The sequence below is a fragment of the Sphaerodactylus townsendi genome, linkage group LG12, assembly GCF_021028975.2.
Source record: "Sphaerodactylus townsendi isolate TG3544 linkage group LG12, MPM_Stown_v2.3, whole genome shotgun sequence".
NCBI classification, from domain to species: domain Eukaryota; kingdom Metazoa; phylum Chordata; class Lepidosauria; order Squamata; family Sphaerodactylidae; genus Sphaerodactylus; species Sphaerodactylus townsendi.
The window spans coordinates 20,552,115-20,565,205 of record NC_059436.1 but is presented as its reverse complement, the minus strand read 5'-3'; the positions used below and the strand labels follow the sequence as shown (position 1 = coordinate 20,565,205).

Here is a 13,091-nt window from a genome sequence, read left to right as displayed (position 1 = left end):
CAAGATCTTCTCTGTGTGAAGGAAAGTGAGATGCAGCAGCCATTTTGGGATTGGTCTCCTTATACAGCCATGCTGTGGCGATCATTTTTGACTGTTCCAACCAGCTTGCTCCAGAATTCCAAAGGTGCCTGCAGTCTCAAGAAACCCTGGCCTGATCCAGCAAGTTCTCATGACATTCAGTACACACAACCCATACCTTCTACCAAGTCAGGTTATCGGTCCATTGAGTGCTGTATTTTCTACATCAATAGGCTACAGCCAGTGCACAACTTAAACTGAACATGCATACAATCTGTGTACAGAGTGTGCACTTGATTTATTTCTTTACATCTGTTGGGTTCTTATGTTACACTCAATGCACGTACAGCTGAACATGTGATTGAAACTGCAAATTTACCCAGATACTGGTCTCTGGTTTCGTGTGTGAAGTGAATGCATGTTGGTTCTTTCTTGAAAACAGCTGTACATGCATTCTCTGTGACATATGAACGGGGCTTGCAACTTCTTAGGGTCTAAGGATGTCTTTCTCCACAATGTCTCTTTTAAATTGAAATTCTGCGGTCAGAACTTGAGAACTTCACCATGTTAAGGATACACTGTACAGCTGATCCCAGACCAAAAACAAACAAACGGGATCATAGCTGTAGGGTTTTTTTTCATGAACACTTCAGGCTTCCTTCTAGGGAGTCAGTCCATTGGAGCATCTTGCCCAGAGCTGCCTACTCCAACTGATAATGACTCTCCAAAAGAAGACACGGGACGGGGTGGGGGGTGGGGGTGGGGATGGCCCTGCAGCTGTTCTGAGCTCTCTAGAGCTCCCTTCTACACACTACTGAAAGGTGCAATTTGTCGGCAAGAGAACAGAAGGAGTCTGACTCTGGTCTCCATGGGAGCATTGAGGATCTTCAATTTGACAGGTGAATTAGTTGGGGATCAGTAGGTGTGAGCTAACCTTTCAGCTTTCAGAAGTGCCCCCTGACTCACTTTCTCTTCTCTTTAGTTTCATTTTCCTCATGGTTCCTTTTTCTCACTGTTTATCTGTTCTTTTTTTTCTTAAATCTTTTTTTCTAAAACTCTTTGTGGAAAATGTTTTTTTTAAAAGATAATGACACTCTGAGAGAGTAAGATCTTATCTAGAAGCTGCTCCCAGAGATATCACAGGGATGTCCAGAACTAAATCCAGGAACTTCTCTGTATAAAATATATACCATATTGCTTAAAAAGTCCCCTTTTTCTAGTCCAGAGGTAAAGAAACAAGGGAACCTCTCTCAAATGGGGTGGGACAACTGGGCCTGGTTCTAGAATGGATGAGGAGACCCAAAGAGTCTCGGTTCCCTTACCGTTCTCCATGTGGTTCCTCTCAATGAAGTTCCTACTGAGGTCTGCTTTGCAGATCTTCTCCACATGCCTCATGCACACGTTCAGGAGGTCATCCCTAAGCAGCCCCATAGATGGGCTCATGTTCTCTCCCTCTAGAAGGATGCTGTAAGTTGGCAGAGAGGGAGGGATGGTGTAGTTCCTCATCATGGCTCCAAATTCCTGCCAGGCAGAAGAATAAACAGAAGTTGGGGGCGATGGCTTCCAAACAGGGACAGGTGAAAATACGATTGCAAAGGTTACTGTATTCTCAAGCAATCTAAGCAACTTGACTGGCATCGAAAATTGGCAGAGCCGGATACCTGTCAAAACCCATCGTTTGGTAGAGAAGGTCCAATGCTAACCATCAACACTTGGTCTGTCTTGCTCACGTCCAGAATGGAAATAAAGAAGAAGAAGAAGAAGAAGAAGAAGAAGAAGAAGAAGAAGAAGAAGAAGAAGAAGAAGAAGAAGAAGAAGACGAAGACGAAGACGAAGACGAAGACGAAGACGAAGAAGAAGAAGAAGAAGAAGAAGAAGAAGAAGAGGAAGAGGAAGAGGAAGAGGAAGAGGAAGAGGAAGAGGAAGAAGAAGAAGAAGAAGAAGAAGAAGAAGAAGAAGAAGAAGAAGAAGAAGAAGAAGAAGAAGAAGAAGAAGAAGAAGAAGAAGAAGAAGAAGAAGAAGAGGGGGAGGAGGAGGAGGAGGAGGAGGCGGCGGCGGCATTGGATTTATATCCCCCCTTTCTCTCCTATATGAGACTCAAAGAGGCTTACAAACTCCTTTCCCTTCCCCCCTCATAACACCCTGTGAGGTAGGTGGGGCTGAGAGAGCTCCAAAGAACTGTGACTAGCCGAAGGTCACCCAGCTGGTGTGTGTTGGAGTGCACAAGCTAATCTGGTTCACCAGATAAGCCTCCACACTCAAGTGGCAGAGCAGGGAATCAAACCCGGTTCTCCAGATTAGAGTGCACCTGTTCTTAACCACTAAGAGCCAGTGCTGAGACCCTGCCTGGGCCTTTACTGTACGTGTCCAGGGGAACTTGGGAGAATACGACACCTGATGTGTGTGCATTCTTTTTTATTGCTTTTCTATGTGTTAGGCTTTGCTTGCTGTTTAAAGTAATGGTTTCTTTTCTCTGAGTCAGGCAGCACCTGGCTTCTTATTGGGCTCTGACCTTGGAGAAGCGGCATGACCTGGGATAGGGAAACTGAGGGGGCAATTGTGGGAGGGGGCAAATAGAAGGGTTTCAGCTATTGACAAGGACATTTGAATGTCAGTTTTGGCAACACTTGAGTGCAGCCTGCTCATTGCTCTGATGCAATAAACCAATTTTGTTTGAATCTGACCCTGGTTATTGGGGAGGAGGCCGACAGCCATGAAATATTGCTGAAAATGAAGTTTTGAATGTCACCACCACTAGCTAAAGCCCTGCTCTTCACCCCTTCCCACATCGCCCCATCAAGCAGAAACAGTTCCCCTTTCCCAGGCCATGCTGCTTCTTCAAGGTCAAAGCCCAATAAGGAGCTGGATGCTGCCTGCTCAGAGAAAAGGAACGGTTACTTTAAACAGCAAGCAACACTGAATGCAAATCAAAGCAATCAAAAGGAATCAGGCGTCACATTCTCCCAGCCTCCCCTGGACATGAAGGCCCCAGACCGTCTTTACAGGGTCCTCTGGGACAGTCTCCCATTTTGTGTTGGGAGAAGCATCTGGAAGGAGCAAAACATCCCATTCTTCTCTGGTCTTATTGTCCAGAAGGGAAGGCAGTGTACTGAAACATGCAAGATAGGGTGTCAGAGCTCCCCATAACCCAAAGCTGCCCCTTTTGAGTGGTTTCAGTACCCTGGACAGTTCCTCACCCTTCTCCATTGCTTACAGAAAAGAATAAATCAAACATCAGAAAACCGAAGCAAATCTCTTTCATTTGCATGAAAGATTTTAGCAGCATGTATCCCACCACTCCACTCAGCAAAATGTCCAGGCACAGACCCAGCAGCCCCCACAGACTTCCCCCCCGCCCTCAATCGAGGCCGACTCTGCACTCAGTTGCTTATCTATCATCAGCTTGAGAGCCAGTGTGGTGTAGTGCTTAAGAGCAGGTACACTCTAATCTGGAGAACTGGGTTCGATTCCCTTATCTGCCACTTTAGCTGTGGAGGCTTATCTGGTGAACTAGGTTAGCTTGTTCACTCCCTCTCCATTCTGAGGCCCAGTAACCTGTTACCTGTTTCTTCAGGGAAATGGAAGGTGCCACTGGGGAGTGGCAAGGGAGAGATTCTCCTTGGACAGGCTTAACCAATGATCCAAATGAGCTTAGCAGAAATTTGGAAACCTTCCTATAGCCAAAGGAGTCTTCTAATTTCCACCAGAGGGAAAAAAACCACTGAAGTGGGCCAAAGAGTCTTCTTCAGCCAGAGGAAGGCTTTGCATTCTGGCGAGAGGACTCATAGGATCGTGGTGGAAGGTGCCATCAAGCTGCAGCTGGTCCATGGCAACCCTGTAGGGTTTTCAAGGCAAGAGGCGTTTGAAGGTGGTTTGCCATTGCATGCACGACCCTGGGATTCCTTGGTGGCCTCCCATCCAAATGCTAACCACAACTGATCCTGCTAAGTTTCTGAGATCCAAAGAGATCAGCCTAGCCTGGTCCATACCCATGAGGACAGTGGTATTATTTCTGGAAGTGGGTGTGGATTCTTCTGCTCAGTGTTGAACACCGAGCAGAAAAAGATAACATACCATGATGGCTTTGCTAATTAAAGGGCTTGCATTTGATGTTTAAGCCCTCCAGTCTCAAAAATATGTACAATACAGGAGAAGACTATGCTCAAACCCTTTCCCTGTTGTTCTTGTTTTCTGCATGAAAGGAGGGTTTCCCTATAGAAAGGCATCAAACAAGTCACTTTGAATGATAAACTCAGCCGTGGAACAGTGGGGGAAACAGCCTTACTCACCTGCAGGAACAGTACTGAATCACTGATCTGGCTGATCTGCTCCCTTGTCTCCTTGTCCTCTTGCAGTAGCTTGGCCCTGTCTTCCAGCTCTTCCACGATCTCCTTGATGTTCTCCACGGCCACCTTCTCCCTGTGGTCGAGGCCAGCCTTCACTTCGTCCCTCTGCTTCTCCAAATCACGGATCAGCTCCTTGAAGTGCTGCTCCACTGTGGCTTTCTCATTGGTGGTAAAGTTCTAAGCAGAGACCAACGACAGAAAGAGACCGCTTGGAAACAAACTATTGTAACTTGGGCATTACATGCATGCAGGATAAAAAAAAATACTTCTTGACATACAGAACGTGCTGCCAGAAGAGGTACTGATGGTGGTCCTTTCCACACTAACCTTTTAAGACATTTTGAGGCCAGAAATAAAACATTTCCTCCGTGGAGTTCCACATTGTTTTTACCCCAACACATTTTAGTTCCAGCCTCACAACGTGTTAAATGAATCCCCTTTTAGAATGATTCTCTGGCTGAAATGTTTTTAAAATGTCTTCAGTTGCTTGTGCGATGGTTTGACTACATTTCCCATGTTTCTCTGCTTCCCTGAACATTCTCCTCGGTGCCACTGAGCTCAATAAGTTCCCCCTCGCCTGTTTATTTGCAACATTTCTCTGTTGGTTCTTTTATTTTGGGAGGCCAATCTTCGAAGCATCTATACAAGGAGTAAAGAAAGCAGCAAGAGACTGTGAAGCACTAAAGCATCAATTCAACACAAAACACAAAGGGGACGTGTAATGGCATCCAGAAGGAGGAGGAGGAGGAGGAGGAGGAGGAGGAGGAGGAAGAAGAATTTGGATTTATACCTCACCTTTCTCTGCTGTAAGGAGACTCAAGGCGGCTTACAATCTCCTTTCCCTTCCTCTCCCCACAACAGACACCTTGTGAGGTAGGCCGGGATGAGGGAGTTCAGAGAGAACTGTGACTAGCCCAAGGTCACCCAGCAGGAATGTAGGAGTGTGGAAACACATCTGGTTCACCAGATAAGCCTCTGCCACTCAGGTGGAGGAGTGGGGAATCAAACCCTGTTCTCCAGATTAGAATCCACCTGCTCTTAACCACTACACCCCACTGGCTTTCATGCATGGCTGGAGCTGGCCTTAACCCCCCCCCCCCCCCAAATATACAATAAGGAAAAATACGATGTTCAAACCATTTCCCCTGACCTACTTGTTTTCTACATGAAGGGAGGGTTTCCCTACAGAAAGGCATCAAACATGCCATTTTGAATGACAGGCTCAGTGAAAACTAACTGCGTCATTCTGCTTTTTTAGAAAGTGTGAAAGGAATGGCTGTCAGTGCGGCATTTGACATCCATGTGCTAGACGCCGTCAGCCAAAGACTAATTGCATGACTGTTGTGTATAATAATGCATGTTTGATTCAGTGGCAGGGAGGGGGCCCACCCTGATGTCTGGGATTGTTAAGGATAAAGCAAAGAACGAGAGAAGCCTCAAAGGGTGTTATAATATTCTAACATCACCTGTTCCAAAGGTGCGAGCCCGCATCAGGTGTGACTGCCTCCCTTGAGGAAAGGAGAGACTTCTTTTAATCTAACCAAGTCAGTGGCTTCTACTGAGAGCGTTTCCACCCACGCACAAATTCTCAACTAAATTGTCAGCTCTGAATACCATGACAGTTTCCTGGGGATTGGAGCAAAGAAACAGTAAGCAGCTACCGTTGAACCTCCACTGAGTCATTAGGGACAGTTTAAGAAAAAACACACAGAGAGAAACCTTAATATTATTCAAACTATTTCTTTTTTTGCTATACTGTCAGCATCATGCGTGTTTAGACAAAACCCCAATGATGTGGCCCTGGGATGCCAGTTTTTAAAATAGCAACTCCTGAGATATGCGGCCAACCCAGATGACAGCTAGGTTGGCAGAACTTGCTCATAGTCTTAAAAACTATGGTTAGCTAGCCCCTGTGTTTCTGAAAGTCGCCAGATCTATGTTGGGAAATAACTAGCAATTTGGGAGTGGAGTCTAGGAAGGGTGGGATTCAGGGCAGAAACTCAACAGGGTATAATTCTGAAGGACAACATAGGTGTTTATAGGGCTTTAAATACAGCCACTGATGACTAGTCATCGGAGAGCAGCAGGGATGGGTGAATGACAAGCTGCATTGGCTCACCAGAGTCCCATTCCTGTAAACAACGCCCACATCCTTAGGAAGGAACAGAACTGCCTGCTCAGCTCATCAAAGGCTTATTTGTACAGGTCTTTCTTATCAGCTATGTAATCAATAACCTCCCAGGTGTTCCATGAAGTAGGAATCAGCTGTCAGCTTCTCAAAGTCTTATTTTTTCATACATCTTCAACATATCATAGGATCATAGAGTTGGAAGAGACCACAAGGGCTATCAAGTCCAATCCCCTGCCATGTTATTGTTACTGCATGGCAGGGGGTTGGACTTGATGGTCCTTGTGGTCTCTTCCAACTCTATGATTCTAAATACAAGACATGCTCCTGGATCCTGTCCCAAGTGATTGGAGGCAGGTTGGAGAAAAGACAGAAAGTCTGGGGGACTTGTGGCCAGGGCCTGCCTGTGGCCTGCGGGAGGCAGCCAGAGGAGGAGGGCAGTGGCCAGGGAAAATAGCAGCAGATGCAGGTCATGAGGAGGACCCAAACCACAGGCCGCCATGCTGAGCCTGTGCCCCCAACACGGTTAGAGTGCATCCTACAAAACTGCCATTTTTTTCTGGGGAGCTGAACCTCCGAATCTGGAGATCAGTTCTGATTCCCAAAGATCTCCAGGCCCCACTTGAAAGATGGCAACCCCAAGATTGGGTTGCCAGCTTCCAGGCAGACCCTGGAGATCTCCCAGAATTTCCAATGGTCTATAGCAGTGGTGGCGAACCTTTGGCACTCCAGATGTTATGGACTACAATTCCCATCAGCCCCTACAATTGGCCATGCTGGCAGGGGCTGATGGGAATTGTAGTCCATAACATCTGGAGTGCCAAAGGTTCGCCACCATGGGTCTATAGGCTACAGCGATTAGTTCCCCTGAAGTAAATGGCTGTTTTAGAAGGTGGATCCTATGGCAGTATACCTGGCTGAGCTCCATTTCACTCCCCAAACCCTGGACTCCCTAGGCTCCACCCCCACCACAGATCTCCAGGGATTTCCCAGGCCAGAGTTAGCAACCCTAAAACTGGGAGGAAGTGGCATAGTTCAATCCCTGTTAAAGAGGGGGTTAGCCCATACAGACAGGAAGTATTTCATCGGTAAACAGAGAAGTGCAACATAAGGCTGCAGAAGCATCCAAGACATCATAAAGGAAAAGAAAAAGACTATAGTTCATTTCTCTGGGGTGGTTTTCACACCCCTGCTGCAAACAGCTGTGTTCCATTCATCCAATTGGCTGGTCAGCTCCCCCAAACCTTTTGTTAATAAAAGGCTTGGACAACTGGAAGCACAATTAAGATTATATTAACACGGGACCCAGAAAATTCAGATAATGGAAGTTTGAATGCTGCAAGTTCTCTGGGGATTTGCCTTTTTTTTCTCCACTGACATAATTTCTGCAACTCCTTCAGATATTCACGGACAAGCCCTGGCAGGGAAGATAAGCAGACACCTTTGGCAAACCCGCAGGACAAAACGTAATGCTCAAGATAGTCCTGGGAGGCTGTTGTGTGTTCTAGGCCCTCTGCCAAGGGGTTGGTTGTTTTTCTCCCTCAGGCCTCAGATGCTGGGGTTGGTCAGGCGCGACAACGACGCTCAAAAAGGAAGCGAGCAAGAGATGCGAGGAGAGCAGAGAAAGAACAAGGAACATGACAAGAGAAAACAGGAGGGAAAAAGAGCAAGAGGAAAGGGGAACCCTCTGAGAAACGGGGGAGGCAAAGGGACGGTGGCGGCATGCAAAGGCTGGCGAAGGCTGGAGGTTCTCACCTTGATCCGGTCGCTCTCTTTGTGCCATTTATCCACCTCATCTTCAATCTCTATGATCTTGAGTTGCAGCTGTTCTTTTTGCAGGGCGAGTTCAGTCTGTGGGAGGGAGAGAAAGAGGCTCATGAAACTGCCCCGCAGGAAGATCACTTCAAACCCCCCCCCTCCCTGCCCCCACTGCACCCAAGAAAGGCTTGACTTCTGTTTTTGCTCCTGCTCCACTAAGCCTCTGAGCTGTGTGTGGCTGGCAGCGCTTCAGTAGCAGCTGTCAAAATGGCAGCCGCCCCACACTTCAATGGGGCCAGTGAGGGCAACCGAGTCAACTCCATCACCAAACAGCAGGGCAGGAGGAAGGGTTGCCAGCTATGGGTAGGGAAATTCCTTCAGATTTGGGAGTAGAGATTTGGGCCTCAATGGGGTGGAATGCCATATAGTCCCGCCCTCCAAAGAAGCCATTTTCTCCGGGGGAACCAGTCTCTGTAGCCGAGAGATCAGATGCACCTATGTGAGAGTCACTGGGCTATTCCACTTGTGAAGTCACTGGTCTATTCCACTTGCCAGTCCCCCACCCTCACAACTAGAGGAAGGTGGAAGAGTGTTTTAAACAAAATTGAGTAAAGTTATTAGACAGGAAAATGTGAAGGGGCATTCTCACAAAAGAAGATCCACCTCAGTGCTGGAAGGACAGAATCAGTACAGAAATCAATGTTGGTGTCAAGTTATTGGCTTAAGACAGCATTACTCTGAAATGGAGTGCAAGGGAAATTACGGAATGGTTTTTCAAAGACCACAGTGCATTAGGACAGCATGTGTAAGTAAGGCCTATGACCATGTCAAAAATATTATGCACCTGGGACGGAGGCCCCCTAGATTTTGAAGCCCTCAGCTTCAGCCTGCCAAGCCTATAGGTAAATCTGGCACTGGTGAGAGTCCTGTCCCTGTGGAAACTTGGCAAGCCTCCAAAGCAGCTATTTTCTCAAGAGGAACTGATGTCTGTGATCTGGAGATCAGTTCCAAATCCAGGCGCTCTTTGGGCCTCGCCTGGAGATTGGCAACCTTAGGGGACCCTGAACAGTCATACAGACTTCGATTACAAGTTTGGAAAAGGAAAGTGTTCAGCGATGCTTCTTCTCACCATGGTGAAGTCATTTGCTGGGGACAGTCAAGAACAGGGGTAGGGAACCTGCGGCTCTCCAGATGTTCAGGAACTACAATTCCCATCAGCCCCTGTCAGCATGGCCAATTGGCCATCCTGGCAGGGGCTGATGGGAATTGTAGTTCCTGAACATCTGGAGAGCCGCAGGTTCCCTACCCCTGGTCAAGAAGAAGAAGAAGAGTTTGGATTTATACCCCATCTTTCTCTCCTGTAAGGAGACTCAAGGTGGCTAACGCTTTCCCTTCCTCTCCCCACAACAGACACCTTGTGAGGTAGGTTGGGGGTGAGAGAGAGAGTTCAGAGAGAACTGTGACTACCCAAGGTCACCCAGCAGGAATGTAGGAGCGGGGGAACAAATCTGGTTCACCAGATAAGAGTCTGCCGCTCATGTGGAGAAGTGGTGAATGAAACCCTATTCTCCATATTAGAGTCCACCTGCTCTTAACCACTACACCACTACAGTGAAGATGACCGTTGTGGATTTTTGGGGCTGTGTAGCCGTTTTTGCTATAAGCTTTTTATTTGCCCAGTCAGGACATAAATTTGACAAAGCAGGCTCTAGTACATAAAATCTTATGTTTCAATAAAAAAAACCTGGTTAGTCTATAACCCTCCTGTTTATTTTTACTGTCAAATGGGCTACGATTTCTGGCTATTGTGGAATTTCTGGACCGGGTGGCCGTGGTCAGATAGTTTTTGCTCCTAACAATTGGCCTGCATCTATAGCTGGCGTCTTCGGAGGCAGGTCACAATGAGATGTGTTTCTCCCTGTGGCACAGAAACACATCTTACCGTGACATGCCTCTAAAGATGCCAGCCATAGATGCAGGCGAAACATTATGAATAGAAGCTACCAGACTTCAGCCACATGGCCCCAAAATCTACAGCAGGCAGTTGATTCTGGCAGTGAAAGCCTGTGACAACACAACAGACAGGGAAGCCCTTTTCGAAATGTAGCTGAGTTTGAAGAAAAGGACCCAGCCCAGGGTGTGTGCATCTCTCTCTTTCTGTGCAACAAAAACATTTTTTTATCATGTAATTATGGGATGACGTCGCCCGGTGTTGCAACAGGTGGTATGATGCCTTCAGCAGAGACGTTGTTCCGACATGACTGTGGATTCGTTTGTTCTGAGCCTAGCCTTTCAGAGTTGCGATCAAGGCAACGTGAAAGGCAATGGGAAGGAGAAACAGGCTATGTGCCAAGCTGGGCTTGGACATAATGAGGCAGCCTTTGATTGCAGCTCCCTCCCTGCCTCAATGCTGCTGTGTGCATGAATGCAGGAAGAACAGATCTGAGCAATGCAAATATCAGGTAATTCTCTATCAGTGTGCCGCACACCGATGCAGCGGCACCCGTAATACAGTCTAGAGGTTCCAACTAGGGGGTACATTTGGACCCGGGCAAATCTAGTGTGTGAATTTTCCATCTGCTATGCACTGGGAACAATGTCTCAGTTGCACCAGCATGCTGAAGCCCAGCTGAGCCGCCATTCATCTTGATCTTTAAAAAAAACCCACAGTGTTTATTTTATGTATTTACTTCATTTCTACCTTACCAGCTCCCCAGTGGGGACCCAACGTGGCTTAGGCCCTTCTCCTCTCTTCAACTTTATCCTCACAACAACCCAACAAGGTAGGTTAGGCTGGCCATGTGTGAATGGCCCAAGGTTACCCAGCCAGCTTCCAGAACAGAATTGAGATCCAAACCTGATTCTCCCAGATCCCATTCCAACGCTCTAACCACTGCACCATTCAAATCCAATTTCTTTGCAAAAGTTTGAACTGATCATTCTCTAGATTCTTTTTTTGACATTCACAGTGATGGGTGATTCTTGAAGTAAACAGGGTTTCTTTTTTTGTTTCGCTGTGGAGTTAATTCATCTGAAATACCTGTCACCTTTGAGTTCTTTTTACTGCTTTCACAGTCAAGCCCATGAGTGCTTTCAAGGGCAAAAACATTTCCTGGGTATTATTCTAGCAGGCTAACCTGCATGCCGGAAAATGCTCAGACAGCCCTATCAGCAGTGAATCTCTAACGCAGATAAATATCTCCATTCCAAACATTAATAAACACAGAATGGATGTACCCAATCTTATCAGTTTTCTTGTATGGACTCATAACTCTAAAAATATATATTATGGTTTCTTTTATACCCAGCGCCCAATGGCTTAAGGCAAGAAACTCTTTTCTCTTTTATCCTTATGACACAGCCCTGCAAGATAATTAGGCACGTAGATAATGATTTTTCCCAAAGCCACCCACCAAGCTACATGGCTGAGTGGGGATTTCCTCCTTGGTCCAAGTCTTAGATGCTATCCGTCCATTGCAGCATGCCAGCTCTCGCGGATCAGAGTTAAATCAGGGCTTTTAGCGCCTTCAAATCCTGTAGGCTTTTATCTCCCAGAGCCTGTGGTCCTAACTGACAATTGGGAAACGAGATCTGTTTCTCTGAGAGAACATTTCCATCTAGTTTGATGGGGAAACCCATGAACGTTTACATGAGTTACTCCTTTTGGCCCAGTTTGTCATCTTCCCAAAACTGTTTTAGACCAGGAAAATGGCATTTGGAGAGGGTTGGAGGTAGACCCGCCAACTCCAGATGGTGGCTGGAGAACTCCTGGGGTTCCAACTAGTATCCAGGGGCAGAGGTCAGTTGACTTGCAGACAATGGCTGCTGCAGAAGGCGGGCTTTGTGGCACTGTACCCTGCTGGAGAGGGGAGAGACTTCAATGGGATATAATGACACAGAGTACGCCTTCCAAAGGGACCATTTTCTCCAGGGGAACTCATCTATGTCACCTGAAGATTAGTTGTAATCCCAGGAGGATTGAAGCCACCCCCTAGAGGGTGTCAACTTTCCAGGTTGTAATGTCCTAGCACAGCTGTTCAAAAGTTTATTGCCTCCACATGTGGAGATTCTTTTTGTCACCATGGCTAGTAACCAGCTCTACAGCCTCAGACATCTTGGTTACTCCTGTCTGCGCATAATGTACAATGACTAGACCTGTACCCTACGATGTGGCATATTCCAAAGCAGCCCCTTGAGGTGCTATGTGGACGTCCTCTGTCAGATGTCCTCTGAGCTCACAGCCATTCTCCACCCTCAACAATAGCATATCCTCCCCTCCCTCGCTCCCTCCCTCCCTCCCTCATTTTCATTCTCATTGAGGACAAAGTAGAAAATGAGTCTTCTTGCCTGATGAGTAAGTGACTACAAATAGCCAACTCTACCACCCTGCTTGAAGGAGGAGGAGGAGGAGGAGGAGGAGGAGGGGGAGGAGGAGGGGGAGGAGGAGGGGGAGGGGGAGGAGGAGGAGGAGGAGGAGGAGGAGGATTTTTATCCCGTCTTTATCTCCTGTAAGGAGACTCCAGGCAGCTGACAAATTCTTTTCCCTTCCTATCCCCACAATAGTCACCTTAAGAGGTTGGTGGGGCTGAGAGAATTCTCAGAGAACTTTAACTTGCCCAAGGTCACCCAGCAGGAATGTAGGAGTGGAGAAACAAATCCAGTTCACTAGATAAGAGTCCACCACTCATGTGGAGGAGTGGGGAATCAAACCAGGTTCTCCAGATTAGAGTCCACTGCTCTTAACCACTACACCACACTGGCTCTCCATTGACCAACTCTCCGGTGCCCTACTCTTCCAAGAAGTCACTTAGCAAACTGGCTGAGCCTATAGCAACAAGAAA

The 13,091-nt window shown here is 47.1% G+C and overlaps 1 protein-coding gene across 3 annotated transcripts in view; it reads right to left on the bottom strand.

Annotated features, from left to right (window-relative positions):
- The window catches only part of TRIM29 (tripartite motif containing 29), a 52,191-nt gene that overhangs the window by 21,222 nt on the left and 17,878 nt on the right, over positions 1-13,091 (bottom strand). For all 3 annotated transcript variants that reach the window (XM_048513207.1, XM_048513208.1, XM_048513209.1), the window contains 3 exons: positions 8,248-8,343; positions 4,308-4,541; positions 1,341-1,539 (listed from right to left, as the gene is read on the bottom strand). In XM_048513207.1, coding sequence (XP_048369164.1) covers positions 1,341-1,539; positions 4,308-4,541; positions 8,248-8,343 — 529 coding nt within the window. The remainder of the gene's footprint in view (positions 1-1,340; positions 1,540-4,307; positions 4,542-8,247; positions 8,344-13,091) is intronic.